This window comes from Oncorhynchus nerka, linkage group LG23 (genome assembly GCF_034236695.1).
Source record: "Oncorhynchus nerka isolate Pitt River linkage group LG23, Oner_Uvic_2.0, whole genome shotgun sequence".
Lineage (NCBI taxonomy): Eukaryota > Metazoa > Chordata > Actinopteri > Salmoniformes > Salmonidae > Oncorhynchus > Oncorhynchus nerka.
This window is the reverse complement of record NC_088418.1, coordinates 41,303,568-41,330,199: the sequence shown is the minus strand read 5'-3', so window position 1 is coordinate 41,330,199 and position 26,632 is coordinate 41,303,568. Positions and strand designations below refer to the sequence as shown.

General features: G+C 43.3%; 1 protein-coding gene across 3 annotated transcripts; it reads left to right on the top strand.

The window, feature by feature from the left end:
* Positions 1–12,447: 12,447 nt before the first annotated feature.
* cdpf1 (cysteine rich DPF motif domain containing 1) lies at positions 12,448–24,728 on the top strand. Of its 3 annotated transcripts, XR_010460717.1 has the most exons (6): positions 12,448–12,586; positions 12,836–12,947; positions 20,651–20,784; positions 22,212–24,011; positions 24,116–24,186; positions 24,385–24,728. XR_010460717.1 is itself a non-coding variant. In XM_029629985.1 (3 exons), the coding sequence occupies exons 1-3, from the start codon at positions 12,456–12,458 to the stop codon at positions 20,777–20,779; spliced, it is 372 nt and encodes a 123-aa protein (XP_029485845.1). In that variant the 5' UTR covers positions 12,448–12,455; the 3' UTR covers positions 20,780–21,847. The 3 variants fall into 3 exon arrangements, 1 of the variants encoding a protein (XP_029485845.1); XR_010460716.1 differs by having other exon boundaries at positions 22,212–24,186; XM_029629985.1 differs by lacking the exons at positions 22,212–24,011; positions 24,116–24,186; positions 24,385–24,728 and having other exon boundaries at positions 20,651–21,847.
* Positions 24,729–26,632: the final 1,904 nt, after the last annotated feature.

The window sequence follows — 26,632 nt, the reverse complement described above, 5'->3', positions numbered from 1 at the left end:
AAAAACCATTAAAAAAAAATATTGTTCCAATTCTATTTTTCCCTTTTTCCCCCCACAATATTGTAGCCAAATGGTACCTTTTAAACAATGGAAGTCTTAAACAGGCTTCTACATACCACATACAATTATGCAAGTATTATAAATTCAATGCAGGCAGTGTACAAGCCAGTAAATCTGATATTGTGAAAACAACAGCACAGATAAACCTTGAATGACATCCATTCTTAAGGGTGGCTATAAATATTTGTTTTTAAAGTCATGCCTCAAATAAGCCACGCCTTCCTCTTCTCATAGGTTGACACCACTACTCCTCCCCATTGCTATGCAATGTGGATCTGCTTGTGTTGAAAGCGATTTACGAACTTTCATTAAATTCAAAACACCACATTGATCTATCAAATTCACTGTTTGACTTCCAAAATACTGAATAGGTTTATCAAACCAAAGATTATACCAATCACTCCAGATGAATACCAGCATCCCAATTTTAGGGTGTTTCACATGTACTTATACAAGTACAGATGCTAGAGATCACACTTAAGGGAGAAATACAGTACACCATATTCCATAGAATGACATTCACAATTACAATTTAAGGGCTTTATTGGCATGGGAAACATCACCCAATAGAAATGGGAGTTTATCAATATATGATTTGTTTTCAAATTCTTTATGGGTCTGTGTAATTTGAGGGAAATATGTGTCTCTAATATGGTCATACATTTAGCAGGAGGTTAGGAAGTGCAGTGCAGTTTCAACCTCATTTTGTGGGCAGTGTGCACATAGCCTGTCTTCTCTTGAGAGCCAGGTCTGCCTTCGGCAGCCTTTCTCAATAGCAAGGCTATGCTCACTGAGTCTGTACATAGTCAAAAATGTACTTACTTTTGGTTCAGTCACAGTGGTCTGGTATTCTGCCACTGTGTACTCTCTGTTCAGGGTCACATAGCATTTTAGTTTGCTTCGTTTTTTGGTAAACTCTTTCCAATGTGTCAAATAATGATCTTGTTGTTTTCTCATGATTTGGTTGGGTCTAATTGTGTTGCTGTCCTGGGGCTCTATTTGTGTTTGTGAACAGAGCCCCAGGACCAGCTTGCTTAGGGGGCTCTTCTCCAGGTTTATTTCTCTGTAGGTGATGGCTTTGTTATGGAAGGTTTGGGAATGTATTCCTTTTAAGTGGTTGTATAATTTAACATCTTTTTTCTGGATTTTGATCATTAGCGTGTATCAGCCTAATTCTGCTCGTATTTGGTGTTTTACGTTGTACACGGAGGATATTTTTGCAGAATTCTGTATGCAAAGTCTCAATTTGGTGTTTGTTCCATTTTGTGAATTCTTGTTTGGTAAGCAGACCCCAGACCTCACAAACATAAAGGGCAATGGGTTCTATAACTGATTCAAGTATTTTTTGCCAGATCATAATTGGTATGTCAAATTTTATGTTCCTTTTGATGGCATAGAAGGCCCTTCTTGCCTTGTCTCTCAGATCGTTCACAACTTTGTGGAAGTTACATGTGGCGCTGATGTTTAGGCCATGCTATGCATTGTTTTTTGTGTGCTCTAGGGCAACGGTGTCTAGATGGAATTTGTATTTGTGGTCCTGGGAACTGGACCTTTTTTGGAACATCATTATTTTTGTCTTACTGAGATTTACTGTCAGGGCCCAGATCTGACAGAATCGGTGCAGAAAATCTAGGTGCTGCTGTAGGCCCTCCTTGGTTGGGGACAGAAGCATCAGATCATCAGCAAACAGTAGACATTTGACTTCAGATTCCAGTAGGGTGTGGCCGGGTGCTGCAGACTGTTGTAGTGCCTTCACCAATTCGTTCATATATATATATATATATATATATATATATATATATATATGTTGAAGAGGGTGAGGCTTAAGGTGCCAACCCCCGGCCCTGTGTAAAGAAATGTGTGTTTTTTGCCAATTTTAACCGCACACTTGTTGTTTGTGTATATGGATTTTATAATGCTGTATTTTTTTCCCCCAACACCACTTTCCATCAATTTGTATAGCAGGCCCTCATGCCAAATTGAGTCGAAAGCTTTTTTGAAATCAACAAAGCATGAGAAGACTTTGATTTTGGTTTGTTTGTTTGTCAATTAGGGTGTGCAGGGTTAATATGTGGTCTGTCGTTTGGTCATTTGGTAAAAAGACAACAAAAAAATTGAATTTTATATTTAACCAGGCAGGTTAAGAACAAAGTCTTATTTCTAATGATGGCCTACCCCAGCCAAACGCTGGGCCAATTGTGCGCCGCCCTATGGGGCATCTTAGATCGCTGCGCCACTCGGGATTACATTTAGAAAGTTGGCGCATATCCCACGGTAGTTTTTGGCGTCAATTTTGTCTGTTGATGGGTTTGTATTTTGCCCTGTAGTTAATTCAATATAATTGGAGAATCCAGTGCGTTCTGGTAGTCTTTAATAGTTGATTCTAAGATTTGTATTTGATCATGTATATGTTTTTGCTGTTTGTTCTTTGTTATAGAGCCAAAAACTCTGACGGGTGTGCAAAAAGAACAACCTGAATGCCACGCCCCCAATAAACCATGCCTCTAACTCTTCCAATGGTGTTTTTTTGAACCTTTATTTAACTAGGCAAGTCAGTTAAGAACAAATTCTTATTTTCAACGACAGCCTAGGAACAGTGGGTTATCTGCCTTGTTCAGGGGCAGAACGACAGATTTGTACCTTGTCAGCTCGGAGATTTGCTCTTGCAACCTTTCAGTTGCTAGTCCAACGCTCTAACCACTAAGCTACCTGCCGCCCCAAGTGTGCAACTGCAGCCCGCAATTCAGGGCATTCCTGAATGTGGGCATTCCTATGACACTTTTGAATGTGGGTCAAAAGGGAAACAAAAGTATTATCTGAGTTTTTTCGCCCCCGCCAGTGTCCTTCGCTGCTGCCTGCCGAACACTTTCCCTCACGGTTGTTAACGGAACTGCAGGAAAACAGTTTCCAACAGGCGGGGCGAAGGAGACTGCCTACAGGACGCCCCCGCCTCCTGCTAGCACATCAGACAAGAGGCTAGATCGACAACGTGCATTAGCTAGCTAACTAACTAGCTTGTTAGTTAGCTAGCGAGCAAAACGTGTCGCTCCCGCCTGCTGTGTACAGGAGAAAAATGTGTCCGACAGGGGGGAGGCCACGGTCTACCAGTCGTTCCCGCTAGCACAGCAGACAGGAGGCTAGGGTGTGCTTGCTAGTTAGCGACACCATGTGCTAGCTTGTTCGTTAACCAGCTAGCACACGGTTTCACCTCCACGTACCAGGAGAAACCGTGCCCGACAGCCGAGGGGGAAGAACACTGTCTACCAATCGTCCCAGCCTTCTACTAGCACAGCCAGGGTTGGGTAGGTTAATTTCTAAATGTAATCTGTTACAGTTACTAGTTACCGGTCCAAAATTGTAATTAATAATGTAACTTTTGGATTTCCCAAACTCAGTAATGTAATCTGATTACATTCTGTTACTTTTTTAGATTACTTTCCTCTTAAGAGGCATTAGAAGAAGACAAAAATGTATGTTACCAATTGAACGACATCTATTGCAGGATAAATCAATGTTAAAGTTTACATAGCTGGCTATATATGGATGTTAAATTTTACTTTATGGGTTGTTATCTAGGCTTCTTCTAACTCATCGCTTTCTACTACATATAATTAAATTATATCTTTATATTAAAAACTAAATTCTATCAAAATTCCAGTCATTCCAATAAATGTTATACACCTTTATCTTCAAGAATAGGACTTGGAAATATGGAAGTATAGGTTAGCCAAATTGTTTTACCTGAGCATGACCACAAAACTAACTTACTTTGATGTTTATGATTTTGTTGTCATGGATGACTGATTGGGCTCATTGATTCGAGTTGAAAACTAAATGCTGCGCTCATGGAATGTCATGCTTTGAGCACTACTAAAAAGTGCTATTTACATGTGAAAAATGAATGCCATATGCTGCATTGCTTACCTTTTTGTTGGTGACACTTTGATATCTTGATAATATGCCGCTGTTTAAAGGGCAAATCCACAGATGAAATATTAACAAAATGGTCGCCCTGCCTCTGTTTTGGTAAAAAGCTGAGGGATGGGCCTGGAATAATTTAGCCACTCTCAGATTAATAGACAGAGCTATGGATGCAAATACTGACCATCCATGATATCACAATTATTGTTTTAACCATGTTATGAGGCTATAGAGTGTTTGTTTACATTTGCAATGTTTACAAACATTGGAGTAAACCAAGCTTATATTTTGGGTTCTCATGGTCTGTGACAGTTGAACTAAGCTCATGAGGCATTTATTTATAAGTTATATTCTTCAAGAATCAATGGATTCCCGGTGAAGCTGGTTGAGAGAATGCCAAGAGTGGCAAAGGGTAACTACTTTGAAGATTCTCAAATATACAATATATTTTGATTTGTTTAACACTTTTTTGGTTACCACATGATTCCATATGTGTTATTCCATTGTTTTGATGTCTTCACTATTTTTCTACAATGTAGAAAATAGTAAAAAATAAAGAAACCCTGGAATGAGTAGGTAGGTCCAAACATTTGACTGGTACTGAATACATGTAGCGGATTACATGTAATCCATTACCCCCAGCCCTGAGCACAGCAGATGGGAGGCTAGGGCGACACCGTGTACTAGCTAGCTTGATAGTTAGTGACAATGTGTGCTAGCTAGATTGCTAGTTAGATAGCACACAGCGTTGCATCCCGCTTGCTGTGTACCTCAAAGACTTGCTGGCTAAGCTAGCAAACAGTGTCCTTTGCTCGCGCCTGCCAAACACCTGCTCTCACCATTAATAACAGAACTACGGAAAACAGTTCCTGAGAGGCGGGGGTGAAGGACACCGTCTACCGGTGTATATTAGCTAGCCGTTGTCGCCCCCCACCCCTTCTTCTGTGGGGTTTATCGGTGGCTGGCATCCAACGTTATTAATACCACCTACTGTACTGGTGCGCTCCCCGCCTCCCTCCTGCCCCAACTTAAAAATTAACCAATAGAAGTATAAAGAGAGGTTCCTGCAGATGCAGGAATGCCCACATACATGAAGGGCAGGCAGAGGTCAGTAATCCAGGGCAGTGTCACAAGGTATAGAACGGCAGGCTCAGTGTCAGGGCAGGAAAACAGGAAAACAAGAAAACAGGGACTAAAGAGAAAACAGGAGCATAGGAAAAAGGCTGGTAAGCTTGACGAGACAAGACGAACTGGCAATAGAAAATCTGACCACGACTCCATTTTGTTGCGCCCAGCCTATAGACAGAAACTAAAACAGGAAACGCCCATGCTCAGGTCTGTTCAACGTTGGTCCGACCAATCGGATTCCACGCTTCAAAATTGCTTCGATCACGTGGACTGGGATGTGTTCCGCATAGAGTTGGACAATAACATTGATGAATATGCTGATTCGGTGTGCGAGTTTATTAGCAAGTGCATCGGTGATGTTGTACCCACAGCGACTATTAAAACCTTCCCCAACCAGAAACTGTGGATTGATGGCAGCATTCGCGCAAAACTGAAAGCGCGTACCACTGCTTTTAATCAGGGCAAGGCGACCAGAAACATGACCGAATACAAACAGTGTAGCTAATTCATCCACAAGTCAATCAAACAAGCTAAGCGTCAGTATAGAGACAAAGTAGAGTCGCAATTCAATGGCTCAGACACGAGAGGTATATGGCAGGGTCTACAGTCAATCACGGACTACAAAAAGAAAACCAGCCCCGTCGCGAACCACAATGTCTTGCTCCCAGACAAACTAAACAACTTCCTTGCTCGCTTTGAGGACAATACAGTGCCACCGACAGCTACCAAAACCTGCGGGCTCTCCTTCACTGCAGCCAATGTGAGTAAAACATGTAAACATGTTAACCCTCGCAAGGCTGCCGGCCCAGACGGCATACCTAGCCGCGTCCTCAGAACATGCGCAGACCAGCTGGCTGGTGTGTTTACGGACATATTCAATCATTCCTTATCCCAGTCTGCTATTCCCACATGCTTCAAGAGGGCCATCATTGTTCCTGTTCCCAAGAAAGCTAAGGTAACTGAGCTAAATGACTATCGCCCCGTAGCACTCACTACCGTCATCATGAAGTGCTTTGAGAGACTAGTCAAGGACCATATCACCTCCACCCTATCTGACACCCTAGACCCACTCTAATTTGTTTACTGCCCCAATAGGTCAACAGATGATGCAATCGCAATCACACTGCACAAACCCATCTGGACAAGAGGAATACCTCTGAAAGAATGCTGTTCATCGACTACAGCTCAGCATTTAACACCATAGTACCCTCCAAACTCGTCATTAAGCTCAAGACCCTGGGTCTCGACCCCGCCCTGTGCAACTGGGTCCTGGACTTCCTTCCTTTGTAGCCCCCAGGTGGTGAGGGTAGGAACCAACACCTCCACCCCGCTGATCCTCAACACTGGGGCCTCACAAGGGTGCATTCTCAGCCCTCTCCTGTACTCCCTGTTCACCCATGACTGAGTGGCCATGCACGCCTCCAACTCAATCATCAAGTTTGCAGACGACACTACAGTGGTAGGCTTGATTACAAACAACGACGAGACGTCCTACAGGGAGGAGGTGAGGGCCCTCGGAGTGTGGTGTCAGGAAAATAACCTCACTCTCAATGTCAACAAAACAAAGGAGATGATCGTGAACTTCAGGAAACAGCAGAGGGAGGAGCCCCCTATCCACATCGATGGGACAGTAGTGGAGAAGGTGGAAAGTTTTAAATTCCTCGGGGTACACATCACGGACAAACCGATATGGTCTACCCACACAGACAGTGTGGTGAAGAAGGCGCAGCAGCGCCTCTTCAACCTCAGGAGGTTGAAGAAATTCAGCTTGTCACCAAAAACACTCACAAACGTTTACAGATGCACAATCGAGAGCATCCTGTCGTGCTACATCACCGCCTAGTACGGCAACTGCTCCGCCCACAATCGTAAGGCTCTCCAGAGGGTAGTGAGGTCTGCACAACGCATCCCCGGGGGCAAACTACCTGCCCTCCAGGACACCTACACCACCTGATGTCACAGGAAGGCCAAAAAGATCATCAAGGACAACAACCACCCAAGCCACTGCCTGTTCACCCCGCTATCATCCAGAAGGCGAGGTCAGTACAGGTGCATCAAAGCTGGGACCGCGAGACTGAAAAACAGCTTCTCAAGGCCATCAGACTGTTAAACAGCAGTCACTAACATTGAGTGGCTGCTGCCAGCATACTAACTCAAATCTCTAGCCACTTTAATAATGAAAACTTGGATGTAATAAATGTATCACTAGCCACTAAATAATGTCACTTTATATAATGTTTACATACCCTACATTACTCATCTCATATGTATATACTGTACTCTATACCATCTACTGCATCTTGCCTATGCCGTTTGGCCATTGCTCATCCATATATTTTCATGTACATATTCTTATTAATTCCTTTACACTTATGTGTATAAGGTAGTTGTTGTGAAATTGTTAGATTACTTGTTAGATATTACCTCATGGTCGGAACTAGAAGCACAAGCATTTCGCTACACTCGCATTAACATCTGCTAACCATGTGGATGGACAAATAAAATTGATTTGATTTGAAAAAACAAATATAACAAACACATAAATACACAGGGGATAATGGGGAAAATGGGCGACAACTGGAGGGGGTGGAGACAAGCACAAAGACAGGTGAAACAGATCAGGGTGTGACAGTACCCCACCTCTAGGTACGCCACATGGAGTCCTACCTTGGCGCATACCTGGTTGATCGGGGTGCCGGTGGTGGAACTCAGCAATGAGGGCTGGATCCAGGATGTTCCTAGCGAGGACCCAGCACCTCTCCTTTGGGCCATAACCCTCCCAGTCAACCAGGTCCTGGAATCCCCTGCCCCTCGGCTGAACCTTCAGAAGAAGCCTCACCGTGTACACAGGTTGGCCGTTGATGAGACGGGGGAGAGGGGTGGACCTGGAAAAAAGAGACAAAAGGCTGTGAGACAAGTTTAATTCTAGAAACATGAGTGGGATGTAAAAGGAGGTTATGGGGCAACAGAAGATGAACAGCAGAGCGGCTAGTAATCTTGGAAATGGGGAAAGGGACCATAATATTGGGGGAAAGTTTGCGGGATCCCGAGTAGACAGCCATATCCTCTGCCCAAAATGATAGCGGGGAGCCGGGGCCTGGTGGCGGTCCGCCTGTTGATGATACCTGAAGTTGGTCTTGAGAAGAGCGGACCAAGCTCTCTTCCAGGTACGCCAACAGTGGCAGATGAACATCTGGGCAGAGGGTATGTTGACTTCTTCCTCTTGCTCCGGGAAGAGCGGGGGCTGATAACCCACAGAGCACTCGAAGGGCGAGAGCCCAGTGGCCGAGCAGGGAAGGCTGTTCCGGGTTTACTCCACCCACACTAGTTGCTGGCTCCAGGTGGTGGAGTTGGCCGAGACAAGGCACCGACGAAGGCATTCGTTCAGATATATCCCTGGACGAGAACTGAGGACCACGGTTCAAAACCATGTCCACTGGAAGTCAAAGGATCCAGAAGATGTGCTGCACCATGAGCTGGGCTGTCTCCTTGGCAGAAGGTAGCATGGGGAGGGGAATGAAATGGGTGGCTTTGGAAAACCTGTCTACCACCGTGAGGATAGTGGTGTTGCCATCATCTGGTGGTAGTCCAGGGATATATCTGACCAGGGACGGTGAGGGACAGGAAGAAGTTGAAGGAGGCCAGCCAGGGCTTGCCGAGGAGTCTTGTTCTGAGCACAGACGGTGCAGGCTGTGACAAACGTGGAGATGTCCGGAGCCATGGTGTGCCACCATGGAGCAGGCAGCGTCTGGGACATACACCCGGTTAGCCGGGCCCCCTGAGTTGAAAGGCAGTGCGGAGATATGTGGTTTATCCACTAGAGGCCGACCGAGTATGATTTATTGGAGGACCAAAAAAAGCCGATACCGATTAATCAGACGATTTAATTTAATTTATATAATTGTAATAATGACAATTACAACAATACTGAATGAACACTTTTATTTTAACTTAATATAATACATTAATAAAATCAATTTAGCCTCAAATAAATAATGAAACATGTTCCATTTGGTTTAAATAATGCAAAAACAAGTGTTGGAGAAGAAAGTAAAAGTGCAATGTGTATTAACATGAGTCTTCAATATTCCTAGGTATTTCATATACCTTTGACTATTGGATGTTCTTATAGGCACTTTAGTATTGCCAGTGTAACAGTATAGCTTCCGTCCCTCTCCTCGCCCCTGCCTGGGCTTGAACGAGGAACAGATCGACAACAGCCACTTCGAAGCATCGTTACCCATCGCTCCACAAAAGCCGCGGCCCTTGCAGAGCAAGGGGAACAACTACTCCAAGTCTCAGAGAGAGTGACGTCACCAATTGAAACGCTATTAGCGCGCACCCCGCTAACTAGCTTGCAATTTCACATTGGTTACACCAGCCTAATCTCGGGAGTTGATAGGCTTGAAGTCATAAACAGCTCAATGCTTGAAGCACAGCGAAGAGCTGCTGGCAAACACATGAAAGTGCTGTTTGAATGAATGCTTACAAGCCTGCTGCTGCCTACCATCGCTCAGTCAGACTGCTCTATCAAATATCAAATCATAGACTTAATTATAACATAATAACACACAGAAATACGAGCCTTTGGTCATTAATATGGTCGAATCCGGAAACTATCATGTCGAAAACAAGACATTTATTCTTTCAGTGAAATACGGAGCCGTTCCATATTTTATCTAACAGGTGGCATCCCTAAGTCTAAATATTGCTGTTACATTGTACAATCTTCAATGTTATGTCATAATTATGTACAATTCTGGCAAATTAATTACGGTCTTTGTTTGGAATAAATGGACTTCACACAGTTCGCAACAAGCCAGGCGGCCCAAACTGCTGCATATACCTTGACTGCTTGCATGGAACGCAAGGGAAGTGACACAATTTCCCTAGTTATGAGAAATTCATGTTAGCAGGCAATATTAACTAAATATGCAGGTTTAAAAATATATACTTGTGTATTGATTTTAAAGAAAGGCATTGATGTTTATGGTTAGGTACACATTGGTGCAACGACAGTGCTTTTTTCGCGAATGTGCTTGTTATTACCCGTTTGGCGAAGTAGGCAGTGATTCGATGAGAAATTAACAGGCACCGCATCGATTATATGCAACACAGGACACGCTAGATAAACTAGTAATATCATCAACCATGTGTAGTTAACTAGTGATTATGTTAAGATTGATTGTTTTTTATAAGATAAGTTTAATGCTAGCTAGCAACTTACCTTGGCTTCTTGCTGCCCTCGCGTAACAGGTAGTCAGCCTGCCACGCAGCCTCCTCATGGAGTGCAATGTGAGGCAGGTGGTTAGAGTGTTGGACTAGTAACCAGAAGGTTGCAAAAACGAATCCCGAGCTGACAAGGTAAAAATCTGTCGTTCTGCCCCTGAACAAGGCAGTTAACCCAACGGTCCTAGACTGTCATTGAAAATAAGAATGTGTTCTTAACTGACTTGCCTAGTTAAATAAAGGTGTAAAAAATATATATATATAAATAAATAAAATCGACCACAATCGGTGTCCAAAAATACAGATTACCGATTCTTATGAAAACTTGAAATCGGCCCTAATTAATCGGTCATTCCGATTAATCGGTCGACCTCTACTGTCCACACTATGAATGGAAGTTTCGCCCCCTCTAACCAGTGTCTCCACTCTTCCAAGGCCATCTTCACCACAAGTAGTTCTCAGTTCCCCACATCATAATTCCTCTCTGTGGTGATGGGAGAAGGCGATGGGAGAAGAAGGCACAGGGATGCAGCTTAAGGTCCAGGGCAGAACGCTGGGACAGGACGGCCCCCACTCCGATATCTGAAGTGTTTACCTCGAACTGATGGGACGGGAGAGGTGAGTGCTGACAGGGGGAAGCCAGGGTGCTGTAACTCTGGATAAAATGGCGATAGAGATGGGCAAATCCTAAGAAACGTTGCAAATGCACTCTGGACGTGGGTTGGAGCCAATCCACCACCGCTCTCACCTTTCCGGGATCCATCTGCACATTCCCAGCAGCGATGATGTATCCAAGGAAGGAGATGATGGAGCGATGGAACTCACATTTTTTGGCTTTGACAAACAGCTGGTTCTCCAGGACACACTGGAGGATTTGTCGGACGTGGAGAACGTGTTCTTGAGTCGAGCGGGAAAGATGAGGATGTTGTCGAGGCAGACGAACACGAACCGGTTTAACATATCCCGGAGAACGTCATTAACCAGGGCCTGGAACACAGCAGGAGCATTGGTCAAACCGAATGGCATCACCAGGTAATCATAGTGTCCGCTAGCAGTGTTGAAGGCTGTCTTCCACTCGTCACCTTCCTGTATCCATACCAGGTGGTAGGCGTTCCGCGGGTCTAACTTAGAGAAGAGAGGTTCTTCTTATTTTTAACCACAAAGAAATCCATGCCTCTGCTAAGCTCCTCGATACTTTATTTTGTAAATATTCCAACAATTTGAGAGTAAGGTGAAAGGGACATCTATATACATTTTTTTATTATCCTTACCTCATGCATTTGCGTGACCCTATATTTTTTCCAATGTGTCTCTTTACATACCACTATTCACATAATCCATCATAAACTATATGGCAGTTTAGGGTTCTGTTTATAACATAATAAAGTACACTGTGTGTATTAAACTCTACCATATCATATATCATATCTACACTATATTCTAATGCTAATTTCATCATGACAGTATAAGTATGGATTGTGTCCAGTTAATGATATCAATTAGGTCGTGTTCTCTATACCTCCCTGTGTATTTGTAGTAACAATGGTTGGTAAATTCAGGTCAGGATGATCCACTGACTGTCCATTGCCTTTGTCCATTCAGTGACATATCTAGCTACAATAGATGTCATTAACTTGAACATAATGTTTTATCTCAGATTTACAGTATTTCATCTTTTGAGATTGTACAGTGGTTTGCTAGCCAAGGTATGAGAGAAACTGCTGGGAGACATTGTGATATACACCTACAATTTGGTGGGGTTATCAACTGTGTTGTTCAGTCATGTCAATTAATTAATTTGATATTGATGTATTTTAAATAAATTATGTTGAATGTTTCCATTTTAAAAAGTCAATTTCATTGTCTTAGTTTGGTTGTAAAGTATTACTTTGAATGTCATGAATATATTTGTCTACTGTAGGAATCAGCTAACTGAAAAAGATGTACTCCTTTTGGACATAGACAGTTGACTCTAGTGAAAGTTGAACGCAAAGAACAATAGGCCTACATTATTTGACCTCTTGGATGCAGCAGTATCACTCCAGTCCACTACGTGGTGGTAGAACCGTGCTGTTGAACACGTCCCACAAATGAAGAAAAGACCAGGAAGTACAAGCATGCTCACATTCACAACAATGGAGTCAAGCACAGATGCGGTTCCTCAGAATATGTTTACTTGCCATTTGTGCAATTTATCTACACCATTCACATACTACGGACAGAAGCCACCCAATACCAGGGCTATTGTGTGAGTACAGTTTTGATAATACTAGTGAAGTGTGAACTCAAGATTTGCTCATGCTTACTGGCTAACATGGAATGCAATGCAGTTGGTCCCTGGCTAGTAGCTTCTAGAGTATATAGTATAGTGGAGTCTCTAGTGGCCCAAGCTAGCGAACGTTTGGTGTGTGTCTATGACTGTCAACTCATGAGGTGTAAAGTAAACCTTTCAGAAGGTTGTAGCTCTTGCATTTACTCGTCATGTTTTTCCCATCAGCTTGTTGGAAGAGTGTTTTGTGACCAAGGATCCTTTCAGTCCAGACGGAGAGAGGTTCCTTATCCTGGGATCCAACTGTAGTTTGTGCCACATCACAGTTTGTGTTGGAACGGTACGTTGTTTGCTCATATTGCCAAAAATAATGAGCATGAAATGGCTGAAATCTGTTGTCTCATTGTACAATATATGATGTCAATGTCATAAGCTAGAAAGGAATATCCAGTCATTTTATTTTGGCTTAGTCACCCTCACCCTAAAATGCACGCAATGCCTTAAAATGTTTTCCAGAGTTGCATGTACATACACTATATACAAACGTATGTGGACACCCCTTCAAATGAGTGGATTTGTCTATTTCAGCCATACCCGTTGCTGACAGGTGTATAAAATCAAGCACACAGCCATGCAATTGCCATAGACAAACACTGTCAATAGAATGGTCTTACTGAAGAGCTCAGTGACTTTCAACGTGGCAACGTCATAGGATGGCACCTTTCCAACAACTCAATTCGTCAAATTTCTGCCATGCTGGAGCTACCCCGGTCAACTGTAAGTGCTGTTATTGTGAAGTGGAAACTTCAAGGTGCAACAAGGGCTCAACCGCAAAGTAGTAAGCCACACAGAACGGGAGCGCCGAGTGCTGAAGTGCTTAGCACATAACATTTGTCTGTCCTCGATTGCAACACTCACTACTAAGTTACAAACTGCTTCTGGAAGCAACGTCAGCACAAGAACTGTTCGTCGGGAGCTTCATGAAATGGGTTCCCATGGCCGAGCAGCCGCACGCAAGCCTAAGATCACCATGCCCAATGCCAAGTGTCGGCTGCAGTGGTGTAAAGCCTGCTGCCATTGGATTCTGGAGCAGTGGAAACACCTTCTCTGGAGTGATGAATCACTATTTGGAAGTCCAACGGAGGAATCTGGGTTTGGTGGATGCCAGGAGAAAGCTACCTATCCCAGTGCATAGTGCCAACTGTAAAGTTTGGTGGAGGAGGAATAACAGCCTGGGGCTGTTTTTCATGGTTTGGGCTAGGCTCCTTAGTTCCAGTGAAGGTAAATCATACAATTACATTCTATACAATTCTGTGCTTTCAACTTTGTGGCAACAGTTTGGGGAAGGCCCTTGACTGTTTCAGCAAGACAATGCCCCTGTGCACAAAGCAAGGTCCGTACAGAAATGGTTTGTCCAGATCCATGTGCAAGAACTTGACTGGCCTGCACAGAGCCCTGACCTACACACCATCGAACCCATTTGGGATGAATTGGAACGCTGACTGCGAGCCAGGGCCTAATCACCCAACATCAGTGCCCAACCTCACTAATGCTCTTGTGGCTGAATGGAAGCAAGCCTTCACAGCAATGTTCCAACATCTAGTGGAAAGCCTTCAAAGAAGAGTGGAGGCTGTTATAGCAGCAAAGGGGAGACCAACTCCAGATTAATGCCCATGATTTTGGAATTGAGTTGTTCGACGAGCAGATGTCCACATACTTTGTCATGTAGTGTACATTTGCATCTTTGCTCAAATTCATATAATGCCCTGACAATATTCCAGAAATGTATGGCTATGACATCTCGTCTACACCCAAGCCAAAACTTTGGCAGTGATATAAATTGTGATGTTGAGTAAAAAAATGTACTTTTGATTTCACCTAATTTTAACATTGTCATAAACTATTTTTCCCATCGAGAGAGGGAAAAATAGTTTTCTAAGTGTTCCACTTAAGGTTAACCAAATAAAGGAAAAAATGTGGACCTTACCGTGAAATACTTACTTACAAGCCCTTAACCAACAATACAGTTCAAGAAATAGAGTTAAGAAGATATTTACTAAATAAACTAAAGTAAAAAGTAACACAATAAAATTCCATTATAATATCGAGGCTATATACAGGGGGTACTGGTACCGAGTCAATATGCGAGGGTACAGGTTAGTCAAGGTAGTTTGTACATGTAGGTTGGTGTAAAACGACTGCATAGGTAATAAACAGCGAGTAGCAGCAGTGTAACACAAAGGGAGTGGGGGGGGGTCAATGTAAATAGTCCGAGTGGCTATTTGATTAATTTTTCAGCAGTCTTATAGCTTGGGGGTAGAAGCTGTTAAGGAGCCTTTTGGTCCTAAAAAACTCTGGTACCGCTTGCTGTGCGGTAGCAGAGAGAACAGTCTGACTTGGGTGACTGGATACTTTGACCATTTTTTGGGCCTTCCTCTGACACTGCCTAATTACCTAGTATATAGGTCCTGGGTGGAAGGAAGTTTGGCTCCGGTGATGGATTGGGCCCGTATGCACTACGCTGTTTTATTATTTTCATTTGAGGTTATCAATTTTAAAGAAACTATACATTGTACGCTCCACACTATGTCAATGTCTAGGTCTTGTGCTTCCAATAAGATGTACAGTATTATACTGCTGTATGGTGTGTTCATAACCGAGTGGGGAATTTTTCAGATCTGAAAAATCCACTTGAAGGGCCTTCCAACTAGTTAATTACAAGTTAAATCATCCATGAATTCCCTTGTGACGGGGAATGGAAGCGTGTTGTGGGCAACAGAGGGGCTATTGTTAAAACGTTTCTAGCCTGTCTATCTATGGGTAACAGGGTTGACGTTATGCTCGACCCGCTCAGTTTTTCACCACAAAACACGAGAAAATGGCTAAAAAGAGTAGAACCAGCTCACCTGCTTTTACACTATGATTTGACTATTACATGTTCTATGTTTCTTTCAAAATAAATATTTTTAAAAGGGAAAAGTTTCACCATATTAAAATGAGAGTTCAGTTCATGTAACAGGTTTTAACTTAAAATGAAGGACAGATGTAAATGAATCACAAACACATAAGTACAATACTAAGTACTTTGTTGAAGCAACTTTGGCAGTGATTACAGCCTCAAGTCTTCTTGGGTATGACGCTACAAGCTTGGCACACCTGTATTTGGGGAGTTTCTCCCATTCTTCTCTGAAAATCCTCTCAAGCTCTGTCAGAATGGACGGGGAGCGTTGCTGCACAGCTATTTTCAGTTCTCTCCAGAGATGTTAGATCGGATTCAAGTCCGGGCTCTGGCTGGGCCACTCCAGGACTTTCAGAAACTTGTCACGAAGCCACACCTGCGTTGTCTTGGCTGTGTGCTTAGTGTTGTTGTCCTGTTGGAAGATGAACCTTCGCCCCAGTCTTGAGGTCCTGAGTGTTCTAGAGCATGTTTTCATCAAGGATCTCTGTACTTTATTTAGTTCCTCCTCCCTCAATCCTGACCAGTCCCTGCCTCTGAAAAATATCCCAACAGCATGATGCTGCTGCCAACATGCTTCACCGTAGGGATGGTGCCAGGTTTCCTCCAGAGATGACGCTTGGCATTCAGGCACAAGAGTTCAATCTTGTTTTCATCAGACCAGAGAATCTTGTTTCTCATGGTCAGAGTCCTTTAGGTGCCTTTTGGCAAACTCCAACCGGGCTGTCATGTGCCTTTTTACTGAAGAGTGGCTTCCGTCGGGCCACTCTACCTTAAAGACCTGAATGGTGGAGTGCTGCAGAAATGGTTGTCCTTCTGGAAGGTTCTCCCATCTCCACAGAGGAACTCTGGAGCTATGTCAGTGACCATTGGGTTCTTGGTTACTTCCCTGACCAAGGCCCTTCTCCCACGATTGCTCAGTTTTGCCGGGTGTCCCTCTCTAGAAAGAGTCTTGATAGTTCAAAACTTATTCTGTTTAAGAATGATGGAGACCACTCTGTTTTTGGGGGCCTTCAATGCTGCAGAAATGTTTTAGTACCCTTCCCCAGGTGTGTGCCTCTACACAATGCTGTCTGAGCTCTACGGACAATTCTTTCGACTTCATGGCTTGGTTTTTACTCTGACATGCACTGTCAACTGTGGGACCTTCATATAGACCGGTGTGGGCCTTTCCAAATCATGTCCAATCAATTGAATTTACCACAGGTGGATTCCAATCAAGTTGTAGAAACATCAAGGATGAACAATGGATCCAGGATGTACCTGAGCTCAATTTCGAGTCTCATAGCAAATGGTGTGAATACTTAAGTACATAAGGTATTTCAGTTATTTTTTATTTGTATAAATTTGCAAACATTTCTAAACCTGTTTTCACTTAGTCATTATGGGGTATTGTGTGTTGATGAAAAATGTATCCGTTTTCTTTTTAATCAATTTTAGAAACAAGGCTAACGTAAAAAACAAATGTTGAAAAAGGGAATGGGTCTGACTACTTTCTGAATGCATTGTATAAGCTGGAAGTAGAAGCTTAAGTGTTGTCCATTAGTTTACTCCAATTAGGGGAGGGGTGGTATGGTTAGGGAAAAATGTACAAAATACACTGCTCAAAAAAATAAAGGGAACACTTAAACAACACAATGTAACTCTAAGTCAATCACACTTCTGTGAAATCAAACCGTCCACTTAAGAAGCAACACTGACAATACATTTCACATGCTGTTGTGCAAATGGAATAGACAACAGGTGGAAATTATAGGCAATTAGCAAGACACCCCCAATAAAGGAGTGGTTCTGCAGGTGGTGACCACAGACCACTTCTCAGTTCCTATGCTTCCTGGCTGATGTTTTGGTCACTTTTGAATGCTGGCGGTGGATTCATTCTAGTGGTAGCATGAGACGGAGTCTACAACCCACACAAGTGGCTCAGGTAGTGCAGCTCATCAATGCGAGCTGTGGCAAGAAGGTTTGCTGTGTCTGTCAGCGTAGTGTCCAGAGCATGTAGGCGCTACCAGGAGACAGGCCAGTACATCAGGAGATGTGGAGGAGGCCGTAGGAGGGCAACAACCCAGCAGCAGGACCGCTACCTCCACCTTTGTGCAAGGGGGAGCACTGCCAGAGCCCTGCAAAATGACCTCCAGCAGGCCACAAATGTGCATGTGTCTGCTCAAACGGTCAGAAACAGACTCCATGAGGGTGGTATGAGGGCCCGACATCCACAGGTGGGGGTTGTGCTTACAGCCCAACACTTACAGCCCAGGACGTTTGGCATTTGCCAGAGAACACCAGGATTGGCAAATTCGCCACTGGTGCCCTGTGCTCTTCACAGATGAAAGCAGGTTCACACTGAGCACATGTGACAGACGTGACTGAGTCTGGAGACGCTGTGGAGAACGTTCTGCTGCCTGCAACATCCTCCAGCATGACCGGTGACCACATGGTGTGGGGTGGCATTTCTTTGGGAGGCCGCACAGCCCTCCAGAGGTAGCCTGACTGCCATTAGGCACCGAGATGAGATCCTCAGACCCCTTGTGAGACCATATGCTGGTGCGGTTGGGTTCCTCCTAATGCAAGACAATGCTAGACCTCATGTGGCTGGAGTGTGTCAGCAGTTCCTGCAAGAGGAAGGCATTGATGCTATGGACTGGCCCGCCCGTTCCCCAGACATGAATCCAATTGAGCACATCTGGGACATCATGTCTCGCTCCATCCACCAACGCCACGTTGCACCACAGACTGTCCAGGAGTTGGCGGATGCTTTAGTCCAGGTCTGGGAGGAGATCCCTCAGGAGACCATCCGCCACCTCATCAGGAGCATGCCCAGGCATTGTAGGGAGGTCATACAGGCACGTGGAGGCCACACACACTACTGAGCCTAATTTTGACTTGTTTTAAGGACATTACATCAAAGTTGGATCAGCCTGTAGTGTGGTTTTCCACTTTATTTTTGAGTGATACAAAAATAAAGTGATCTCCGATACAAAGTAAAGTGTGAATAAGCTGGTGTGAATGAGGGGCAGCCCAGTGCCTGGGTTTTTAATGGAAATTATTTATATAGTCTCTCTTGTAGTGTTTTCTGTCATTTTAAATTTTCTTCTGATTAATAAGAGCAGTTCTAGCAATTGGAATTCATAGAGACGTTTGTTTCTGCTTCTGTGGCTAAAAGATAGTGTCAAAAGAAAACACTAGACTAGACAGACATGTAGCTAGCTAGTATTTGTAAACAAAATGGCATATAACATCGGATCTGGAATTACAAATGTTGTCGCTAGCTACAGTCAGAGTGCCTCGGACCCTCTTGCTTGGTAAGCTATTCTGGCTGCCTAAGACCCCTAGAGTTCCTCTCTGGGTTGAACGCAACGATGTAGACTAAAGTGCACGCTGCCCCCCCCCAAAAAAAAAGACTACCCTTGCATATGCATGCACACTGATCGACAGAGTAAACAGTTTCCATTGCAAGATGTAATGAATTTAATTTCTATTGGACAAGTTCAGGTAGGTCCCTCCCCGTTTTGTTCCATTTGCTTGGTTCCAAGTGAATACACCCAGGTTCTAAACTCAGCAAAAAAAGAAACGTCCCTTTTTCAGGAGCCTGTCTTTCAAAAATAATCGTAAAAATCCAAGTAACTTCACAGATCTTCATTGTAGATCATTCATTGTTGGTTTAAACACTGTTTCCCATGCTTGTTCAATGAACCGTAAACAATGAACATGCACCTGTGGAACGGTCGTTAAGACATGAACAGCTTAGTACGGTAGGCAATTAAGATCAGTTATGAAAACTTAGGACACTAAAGAAAAGAAGAAAGATGCCCAGGGTCCCTGCTCATCTGTGTGAACATGCCTTAGGCATGTTGCAAGGAGGCATGAGGACTGCAGATGTGGCCACGGCAATAAATTGCAATGTCTGTACTGTGAGACGCCTAAGACAGGACGGACAGCTGATCGTCCTTCCAGTGGCAGACCACGTGTAACAACACCTGCACAGGATCGGTACATCCGAACATCACACCTGCGGGACAGGTACAGGATGGCAACAACAACTGCCCGAGTTACACCAGGAACGCACAATCCCTCCATCAGTGCTCAGACTGTGCAATAGGCTGAGAGCGGCTGGACTGAGGGCTTGTAGGCCTGTTGTAAGGCAAGTCCACACAAGACATCACCGGCAACAACGTTTCCTATGGGCACAAACCTATCGTCGTTGGACCAGACAGGACTGTCAAAAAGTGCTCTTCACTGACGAGTCGCGGGTTTGTCTCACCAGGGGTGATGGTCGGATTTGTGTTTATCGTCGAAGGAATGAACATTACACTGAGGCCTGTACTCTGGAGTGGGATCCATTTTTGGAGGTGGAGGGTCGTCATGGTCTGGGGCGGTGTGTCACAGCATCATCGGACTGAGCTTGTTGTTATTGCAGGCAATCTCAACACTGTGCGTTACAGGGAAGACATCCTCCATCATGTGGTACCCTTCCTGCAGGCTCATCCTGACATGACCCTCCAGCATGACAATGCCACCAGCCTTACTGCTAGTTCTGTGTGTGATTTCCTGCAAGACAGGAATGTCAGTGTTCTGCCATGGCCAGCGACGAGCCCGGCTCTCAATCCCATTGAGCACGTCTGGGACCTGTTGGATCGAAGGGTGAGGGTTAGGGCCATTCCCTCCAGAAATGTCTGGGAACTTGCAGGTGCCTTGGTGGAAGAGTGGGGTAACATCTCACAGCAAGAACTGGCAAATCTGGTACAGTCCCATGAGGAGGAGATGCACTGCAGTACTTAATGCAGCTGGTGGCCACACCAGATACTTACTGACTTTTGATTTTGACCCCCTCACCCCTTTGTTCAGGGACACATTATTTCATTTCTGTTAGTCACATGTCTGTGGAACTTGTTCAGTTTGTCTCAGTTGTTGAATCCTATTATGTTCATACAAATATTTACACATTAAGTTTGCTGGAAATAAACGCACTTGACAGTGAGAGGACGTTTCTTTTTTTTTTGTTGCCGAGTTTACATGTCATAACTTCATTGCAGGGATAGTGTGCTTGCTTAATGTGTTTGCTACTATTTTTGTTTCTCTTCTTCCAGGGCTGCAGCCTTTTCTACTCCAAGCGATTCTGCATGCAGTGTGTGAACAAACACTTGGACCAGTTCCCCCCTCACATTCAAGCTGAGCTCGCCAAGAAAAAGCAGCCATCAAAGACAGATGTTTCATGATTTCTGTAAGACACATATTAAAGACTCTAGAGGTACTTCAGGAAGGAAAATCTTTAGCCTTTCAATTAGAAGATATCTCTCAGGGTTGTGGCTAGCGTGCTTGCCTTGGTCAGGTGACCCGGGTAGTATTCCCACTACTCTCGTGATATACCCCTCTGGAATAGACATGTTTCTGTTTTGGGAGAAATGGTTGGAACTGAACATAACTTCTGGGCCACATAAGGGATTCTACTTGGTGTCATACAGTTTTACCACTAGATGTCAGTAAAGACTTATTACCAGACTGAAAATGACAGTTCATTACATCCCTCATTCACAGCAGCTGAATACAAGGAGTCCCAACATCAAAATATATAATGTACCTTGTTTAATATTTCAGTATAACATGGAAAAATTTGACAATATGTTAAAAATATATATACTACCAGAAATACATGTAGTTTGCACTTTATGAAATATGCTTCGCCCAAGCAGTGATAGAAATGCTATTTTTCTATAGATGACCTCAATGTTTATAAAACAAGATGCACTGACTTGTTGACCTTGAAGAGTAAATGAGAACTCTCTGCTCCCAAGGAACATTCTGTGGATGCCTCCCAAATGGCACCCTGGCTGAAAGTAGTGCGCTAAATAGGGAGCCATTTTGGACAAAACTTAAATTGTATGTGTCCCAGTGAGGGAACTCCAAGTACATAGGCAATTGTTACCACTAAACTGCAGTGATAGTCAGATTGTGTCAAAGGCAGTTGGCGATAGGCGAGCTGCCAACTATGATGGAAGGCATTTAACACTGAGGAGATGTCACTCTGGACTGGAAGCAGATTTAAAAAGCACAAACAAAATGGAGATATTGGATATGTTGAACCCTTAACCCAACATTGCCAAATGCAGGACCGGTATAATTCCACAACCTTTCCCTCTCCCAGCTCTTTAGGGAGACCATTCCAAACAAGAATCTCCTTCCCTTGTTCCAAAAACTGACAAAGTGTCATTCTATGACCGATCACAAGAGACTAATTCCTTCTTTTGTCATAAACCAATAAAAAATGAATACCATTTTTATCTCAATGGGTTGATCTGTTTAACTTTTAAAAATACAATATTCCTACAACCATATTCACCTTTAAGAAAGAAATATGGGTGGTTACATGTTCTTAAACCAAGAAGCTCATTTTCTGTTTGAATAGCCTTCCCTGTCAATCTGATTCCCCAACTATAAGTTCCTCTCTAATGTCCCGTGTACACTAGCAAGCGGTAAATTGCTGCATGCCGCCAAGGCCACCCAGACTGCCTCGCTTGTGGGCATGCTGGCAGCATATAGCAGCACGTCCGATTGGGCGTCAAGAATTTAGCATAGCAAATGTGTGAAGGTCTGGTTATTAAATTGAGTAAATGGTTTAATCCATTCTCCATTTCATGAATTTATTCACAGGTAAATAGTAATATACTCTGATGACAAACTTTGCTACCCTGTTTCCAATCGTCTACATGGTTGGGAGAACCTATTCAAGTAAGTGAATACATTTCGAAAATGTAAAAAAACAATGTATTATTAGCTAACTCAAATGAGCTGCTAACATAGCTAGCTAGCGAGCGAATTAAATCTCACCAGCTACCTAAACTTCATATTAGCTAGCTATCTTGATGTATTTATCACAACAACAACAAAAACTAAACGCATTTTTAGGTAGCTAGCTAACAGCCATGGAGGGTGAAAGGATAGCAGCCCCAACTGTCAGTGAGAGAAAGGGCTATTCTGGACAGGGCAGGTACTTTTGTGTAGTTCCAGTCCCTAGAAGTGAGGACGGAGATAATAGTAACATTATTCAGTGTGGTATAATGAAGTCTGTTTCTTGTGAAGTTTTCTGTCCTCGGATACAGAGAGCTGTGAAAGCCTGTCTGCAGATTAAGTCCCAATGAAGAGCAGTGGCTCTCAGTCCTGGTCCTGGGGACTCAAAGGGTTGCACATTTTTGTTTTTGCCTTGCACTACACAGCTGATTCGAATGATCAACTCATCATCAAGTGGTATTTATGTATTCATTTGTGATGCTACCCTTGATTATTATCCTGCTATTGTCACATGCTACACGTGCACATGCATCCATCTATCCAATGTTATCATGATTTGTTACGTGATATTATACTTTAGTCATCAAATCAAATTGTATTAGTCACATGCGCCGACTACAACAGGTGTAGGTAGACCTTACAGTGAAATGCTTACTTACTACGAGCCCCTAACCAACAATGCAGTTTTTTTTTAAAATACAGAAATAAAAGTAACAAGTAATTAAAGAGCAGCAGTAAAATAACAATAGTGAAAACTATATACAGGGGGTACTGGTTAGAGGTAAATATGTACATGTAGGTAGAGTTATTAACGTGACTATGCATAGATAACAACAGAGTAGCAGCGGTGTAAAAGAGGGGGGGGGGTGCAAATAGTCTGGGTAGAGAGAGATGAGAGAATCCACAATGACCTGGTGATTATAAAACGTCTAAATTGCATACAGTTACTGTAAGATTGGGTGACCAGGGCCATATCTGGGACTGCCTCCTGGGGGAATTCAGACGTGTGAAAGGCTACCTGTGTCCTGCATAACTTCATGAGTATGGACACAAGGGCCTGGAGGGCATCTGCAGCTCGTCGCCTTGTGTCAGAGGAGAGGTCTGCTGCTCTGCAGGATGTTTCAAGGATGGGGGACAACAACGCAGCACGAGAGGCAATCCGTGTGGGGGAGATCTTCACCTCCTACTTCTTCGAAAAGGGTGCTGTTCCCTGGCAACACCATAGACTACACTATGCACAACCAAATGCTCTTTTAAAGAGCCATCCACATTACAATAAGAGTATTCTTCGATTTACTTAGCTATGTCAACTGCAGTTATTATATTTCCCAGTTTCGCTCCTTTTGATTTCTACTTCAGGTGAGGGTGCTGTCTGTACAAAAACAAAACAGGCACTTTTAAGAGACACCCATATTGAAAACATTTAGAACAAGTAGACACTATAACCCACACCCTCGTATCAATCTGATTGATGGATTGTGTTGTGCAGTAAGCAGGCTCAGGTGTATAACCATGGCTCCTTCCACCTTCACAAAGAATAGAAGAGGGGACCAACCATGGAGAATAGTACAAAACATTATATAACTACACTATATTGTTTGTCGTCTCTGTACATGTTTTTCAGTATAAAGTACTCTGCATCCACTTTAGTGTGGACACCAGGTGAGACCACACAAACATTCCTGTTGAACATTGTCTCTAACTACCTTATTTTCTCAATAAATCTCTCTCCTTCACTTCATCCCTCTTCTCCTTAACTCCTCCAGGTTATATCAGCTGTGTCGGTGAACCCCTCCCACATCTGAACTGGCTGACAGAGGGCACAGTATGATCAGAGGTGAGGTCACTTGGTCAGGTCAACAGGAACTATTATTAAAAAGATGCTTTACACTGAAATACAGAGATGCAGTAGTTCCAGAGTTCCACTGATCCAAGGTCAGTTTTGCATTTCACCTCCTGCTTATTATGTCTAACAATGTTAGAATAAAACATCAGGCTTAAACATGCTCTCTCTCCATCTGTCTTTCGTCTGCAGATATGTTTTGATGTGAGAGAGGATGCCAACCCCGAGTCCCATCATCTCCACCTCACCTGCTTGTAAGATAACCTTCGGGCCAACTAGAGACACTATTATGTAATTGTGATGAACTGAGAGAATATTTGGGTAGCACCGTGATTCATTAATCATATGCTGTCTTCCCTGCTCCTATGTTCTTACCTCTTTCCCTTTGTCTTTTACACCTCTCGCCACCTCTTTCTTCCTCTGTTTTTATAATAAACCACAGATGTGCATTGAAGTACAGATTGAACTTGTATTTATAATGCATCTATTTATAACACTTGGATAATGAACTTCTTTCAATAAAGCATTTCACATTCTTTACTGGTTCAAATTAAGTCTCATTTGATGAAATACTACACCTATCCTGTGTTTATCAGATCAATGCAGATGAAGGGCATTCGATATTGAGATGAACCGGTTTTAGAGTATTTACATGATGCATAGGAATTGTAGTGTACTGTCTTAAATTATATTTATGTATATATGAAATACAAATCAGCCTTTTAACTATTTAAATCCTGTTTCTAGTCTATTAGTTACAATGTGTAACCATTGATGTCCCAGAACCAGGATTGATAAACACTGTTGAAGTGTATAATTGTAATACATACAAGCAGACACCCCATCATTCAAAGACTGGAATTTGATACTCGTGGTATTGGATATGACTGAAAAATAATCTCAGAGATTCATACCTGAACTGCACCTCTGCACCAATCTGTGTGGTCTCACCTGGTGGCTACAAAGTACTTAATACTGAAAAACTTGCAGACCAGAGGACAAACAATATAGCGTAGTTATATGAATAGAAATAATGAAGTGTCTTACTGTTCTCCATGGTTGGTCCCCTTGCCCATTCTTTGAAGGAGCCACAGTTATACACCTGAGCCTGCTTACTGCAAAACACAATCCGATTGATACACGAGGGTGTGGGTTATAGGATGTCTACTTGTTCTAAATGTTTTCAATATGGGTGACTCTTAAAAGCGCCTGTTTTGTTTTTGTACAGACATCACTCTTACTTGAACAGCACCCTCACATGAGAAGTAGAAATCAAAAGGAGAGAAACTGGGAAATGTAATAACTGCAGTTGACATAGCTAAGTAAATGTAAGAATAATCTTATTGCAATGTGGATGGCTCTTAAAAGAGCATTTGGTTGTGCATAGTGTAGTCTATGCTGTTGCCAGGGGCCAGAACCCTCTTCGAAGAAGTAGGAGGTAAAGATCTCCCACGCACGGATTGCCTCCCGTGCTGCGTTGTTGGTCCCCATCCAGCAGACCTCTCCTCTAGGACACGGCAGTAGAACCCCTCCAGGTCCTCGTGTCCATACTCATGAAGTTATGCAGGACACAGGTAGCCTTCACACGCATGAATTCCCCCAGATGGCCCTGGTCACCCAACCTTGCAGTGCCCTACACGGTAATTGTAGGAAATCAGTTTGAAGGAATCTCCAGTAACAAGGTATCTGTAGGAATATGGAAGATGTCATTATTAGACTTTTACATCACCAGGTCATTGTAGATTACTTAAGCAATAAGGCACGAGGGGATGTGGTATATGGCCAATATACCACTGCTTATGCAGTACACATCGCGGAGTGCCTGGACACAGCCCTTTGCTGTGGTATATTACCCATATACCACAAACCCCAGAGGTGCCTTATTGCTATTATAAACTGGTTACCAATGTGATTAGAGCAGTGAAAATAAATGTTTTGTCATACCTGTGGTATACAGTCTGATATATCACGGCTGTCAGACAATCAGCATTCAGGGCTGGCACCACACAGTTTATAATAAAGTATAATAACCCTTATAACAAATCATGATAACATTGGATATATAGATGCATGTGCACACATGTGTAGCATATGACAATAGCAGGATCATATCAAGGATAGCATCACTAATTAATACATAAATACCACTTCAACCTTGATGATGAGTTGATCATTTGAATCAGCTGTGTAGTGCTAAATCAAAAACAAACAAGTGCACCCCTTTGAGTCCCCAGGACTGAGAACCACTGCACTTCATTGGTACCTCTTCATCCGCAGACAGGCTTTCACAGCTCTTGAGCACAGAAAACCTCACAAGAAACATTATTCATTATACTCAAATTAGACCGCACTGAATATTACGTTACTATTATCTTCGTCCTCACTTATAGGGACTGGAACTACACAAAAGTACCTGCCCTATCCAGAATAGCCTTTTCTC